This window comes from Limulus polyphemus, unplaced genomic scaffold, assembly GCF_000517525.1.
Source record: "Limulus polyphemus unplaced genomic scaffold, Limulus_polyphemus-2.1.2 Scaffold520, whole genome shotgun sequence".
In the NCBI taxonomy this organism is placed as follows: Eukaryota; Metazoa; Arthropoda; class Merostomata; order Xiphosura; family Limulidae; genus Limulus; species Limulus polyphemus.
Genome location: NW_013666130.1, coordinates 215,691 through 220,112, shown reverse-complemented (window position 1 = coordinate 220,112; position 4,422 = coordinate 215,691). Strand labels below are relative to the sequence as shown.

The following is a 4,422-nucleotide window of genomic DNA, read 5'->3' as shown; positions in this document are numbered from 1 at the left end:
AAACCAGGTTGGTTCACAAAGAGTTTAAGAGATAAAATTAAAGAAAAGCATCATATATCTTAAGAAATTTAAATATAATGGTATAACAGGAGATTTAGAAGGTTATAGAAGATCAAGAAAGTTGGTGAAACAGGAAATTAGGACATCAAAAGGGATGTATGAGAAAAAGTTGGCTGAAAATGTAAAAATTAACAGTAAGGATTTCTTTAAATACATTAAGGATAAATAGAATGTTAGGATGTGGGTAGGGTCCTCCTTGAGGGATGATAAAGGAAGACTTATATCTGATGATTATGAGATGGCTGGGTTATTCAATTCTGCTCTCCTTAAGTTTTTACTGATGAAGATTTAAGAAGTATTCCTCATCTTGAACAGCTGATAGATGGAAATGAGGTCAAACAAGATGATTCCATTAATTCTGAGCTTGTTAAGAAAAAAATGGGAAGTTTAAAGAAGGATAAGACTCCTGGGCCAGATAATACTTCCCCAAAGGTTTTGAAGGAAGTTAAGAATTGGATATGTGAGCCACTTGTTACTATTTTTTGGAAGCCCTTGAATATTGGGCAGATGCCAAAGGATTGGAAGTTAGCTAATGTCACTCCTCAGTTCAAAGGAGGTAGTAGAAAATTGTCCCAGTAATTATAGACCAATTAGTTTACATCAGTTGTGGGAAAAGTCTGAAAAAAAGATGCCTTGCAAAGTCATTTAACAAAGTTTAGAATTTTATTGGATAGTCAACATGATTTGGTGTATATGGATTTTTAGAAAGCATTTGAAAAGGTGTCACATAAAAGGCTTGTAAAAAAACTGTCTATAGGTATGGGATATAAGTTAGCTAATTTGAAGACTGGTTGGATGGAAGAAAGCAGAGGATTGTTATAATTGGAGTTCAGTCAAACTAGATTAATGTCACAAGTGAGGTACCTCAGGGCTCAGTCTTATAACCTTTGCTCTTTTTGATTTACATCAATGACATAGATGATGGAATGGTTAACAAATAACTTAAATTTGCTGGTGATATTAGTCTTGGATGTTGCTAGCTGTGAAGAGGATGATGCTACTTTACAAAAATATTTAGATCATTTTGTGAGTTGGGCAAATAAATGGTAGATGGGTTTTAATTATGATAAATGCAAGATAATGCATGTGGGTTGAATTATAAATATAATTTGAATGGGAATAACCTTAACAGTGTCATGAAAGAAAGGGATCATGGTTAAATGGTTGTTCACCATCTAAGCTATCAAAGCAGTGTGCTGTTGCTAGTGGTAGGGCAAATAGGATTTTAGATTGTATCTACAGAAATATTGAATACATGTCTAAAGAGTGTATTCTGAATGTGGTCAGATTAAATATTTTGTAGTTGAAGAATAATATTAATGAGTTGTTGAGTTTCAATAAATATCTGTATTATGTGAAACACTGTTTTTTGCCTTAATTGATTATCTTAATAGTTGTTCAATGAGTGCAGGGCTGCTTGTCTCACATTTTAATCTGTGGTTTAAAGTTAATAGTAATGTGAAAATTACTTTAAAAATACCAATGTTTGTTGTTTTTCATGTGTTGTATTTGTGCCATATACATAGAATTTCAATAAGGGACTTTTTAACTTCGTTCTATTAATAAACCAAAGCTAAGGAACATTTTAGTTCCTATATCTTCCATGAACCGTTATTTAGTTTGAGATTGTCTAGTAAATTTACATTATATAATATATATACCTAATACAAAGTGTTTATTAAATTTGTACAATTTGATATTCACCTATGTACATGTTTAGCTAATAGGCCAATGACAATCGCAGAAGGTAAACTCTATTGAAAGTGATAGTAGTTCATTTAAAAAAGAATTAATGTATGTTATGGAATGAGTAAGAAATTCTTAATTTAATTATTACACTAGTTATCAACATACAAAATTCATTTTTTTATATAAACCACTACTTTTTTAAATTATGTGTGAGATTGACTATCTCTCTTTCAACTTTCTGTTATAGTTGAAGATCCATACTTATTTTCTATCTGAAGTAATACTGTTATTCTGTTTTGTTTTGCTGTTTATTTATCATTATGTTTATTAAGTATGGTTAATTAATCAACAGTTTGTGTTAAAAAGCTTTGACTGTTAAATATAGACTTGTTGTGCTTAAGTCAGCCACAGTTCTTTTAATTAGCTGCAATAGGGTGCTTTTGCAATGCAAGTGTGCTGTATGTAGCTATATGAGTATTGCATATAAAGTTAAATATGTGTAATTAAACATCACAATTTTTTTATCTTAGATTTAAAAATATGTGAATGTTTTATTTAAATTTTGTGGATTACCTGCAAAGTAAAAGGGTTTTTAATCAAATATAAACTAATAGTCATGGTGATGTCATTAAATTATACAAATTATTATTTTAGGTTTAAATCTATGTATAGTAATGTGTTTTAAACCTTTAAAGGTTAAAAATGTACTCTTTGTTCCAACCCTAAATTATCAGTAGATTCCTATTAATAACAAAAACACTTTAGCCATTGAAGTAATGCTCTGTTGCTTGTAGTAAAGCTATTAAAATTTTAAAGAGTGTATTTATAGGCATAATTATTATGAAACAAAACCACTAATTTTCTCTCTAATAATAACTAGTTAGGTCTCACTTGAAATATATTTTTGGTCTACTTATTTAAGAATGAATATTGGCTTATCAGAAAGGGTTCAGAGGAGAGCTACTAGGATTGTCCTGGGGATAGAAGAGTTATCTTACCAGGATAGGTTAAGATTTCTTAACTTAATTTCTATTGAGAATAGAACAGATTATGCCCCAGTTAGGGCAGTTTTTTTTGTTTTTTTTTGACAGGGTAATTCACATACGGAAGTGAGGAAATCAATGATTTCCTGAAAACAAAATGGTGGGTGTTGAAGGACAGCCTTGAAGGATCAAATAGTACCTCGTTGTCCATATGTTATGTGTAGAAAATTCAGTTCATTCAGAAAACATTCCAGAAAAAATATGATCTATGGTTTTTTTCTTGGTAACTGCATAATTTATGTGTTAAAAACATTATTTATTTCTAGTTCGAGAACAACTGAAGGACTTGAATAAGCAATATGAAAAGTCTGAAAATGATCTGAAAGCACTTCAGAGTGTAGGACAGGTGAGAAGATAATTTTTCATAGCTACATATAAATTATCGTATTCATTATAGAGAAATGCTTTGCTAAATATGAATAAAAATGGTGGGAAAACTGAGTTATTACCTATCAGGTTTAACTATTTCAGCATGGACTCTGTTCCTGGGACCGACCTCATAACCATATTGTGTTTGTTATAGTTTTCATTTTTTTCATGCTATAATTTTTAAATTAGTAAGTGAATGTTAATGAAATTTGGCAGATTATCAGTAAACATTACAATGCTTTCATACGCAAAATATCTAATTTTTTATTAAGTCGTAAGGTTTGTAAAGCAATGTTTCTCTCATGTCTTTTTTTTTTTCACATCTTGCCTATCTATCATGCAAAGTAATTTTCATTTTAAGATTAAAAATACTTTTATGCAACAGAAAATTTTGAAATTTCACATGCAAAATCTTTATAATGTGTCCGGATAGTTGTCAAATGTTTATTTAGAAAAAACTATATTTTACCTGTTATTTTCAGTAATTAATCTTTGTATGGGTTTGGTATATATGAACGATCTCGCAACAACAATAAAAAATTAGGAAACGAACATAAATTATGCCTCTTTCATTCTAGAATGAACACAAATTATAACACGAAAACATAAACGTTTAAATGAAATAGCTTGAATCTCATAACATTATACATTTATTATATTGACCTTTTCAGCCATGCCTGACTAACATTACAGAAGTTACAATGACACGGCTCACATGCACTCGTGTTACTATATCAAATAACATAAAATTGACCTTTGCTATTTTTAAATAAGATATTAAACATATTTTTCCTAAAACGTAGAACATTAAATAAAGAAGTAAAGCAGACAATTATCTCTTCTAGTTACGATCTTTGTACTCGGTTGCTGCTTTACGTAGTTTGCTAAGCCTTTAAAAATTTTGCATGTAGAGAATATGAAACAAAATAATCTTTTTAGGTTTTATATATATACATTTGAATAACTAAAAAATCATAAATTACTACATTAATGCCATAGAATTCCACTATAATTTATAAAGCTTAGTAAATAAGCTGTATTTCAGTCTAAACAAATTTGAAATTTCGAACAGACTAAAGACACACCCTACCTCATTGAAATATTGGTTCAAAAGAAAGAAATGTCACCAAGTCCATTAAAATGGCTAAGAAAGCCACTAGGGGGGCATTCTGAGCTTCCAATTGTTATTCATGTCATATATAGTAGTAAGTGTATATAAGGGAATGTTTCCAAAAATGGAAAGAGGTGATGGGGTGCCACT

The 4,422-nt window shown here is 29.8% G+C and overlaps 1 protein-coding gene across 2 annotated transcripts in view; it reads left to right on the top strand.

Annotated features, from left to right (window-relative positions):
- The window catches only part of LOC106458830 (26S proteasome regulatory subunit 10B), a 41,913-nt gene that overhangs the window by 14,970 nt on the left and 22,521 nt on the right, over positions 1-4,422 (top strand). For both annotated transcript variants that reach the window (XM_013918384.1, XM_013918383.2), the window contains one exon: positions 3,059-3,138. In XM_013918384.1, the coding sequence (XP_013773838.1) occupies positions 3,059-3,138 (80 nt within the window). The remainder of the gene's footprint in view (positions 1-3,058; positions 3,139-4,422) is intronic.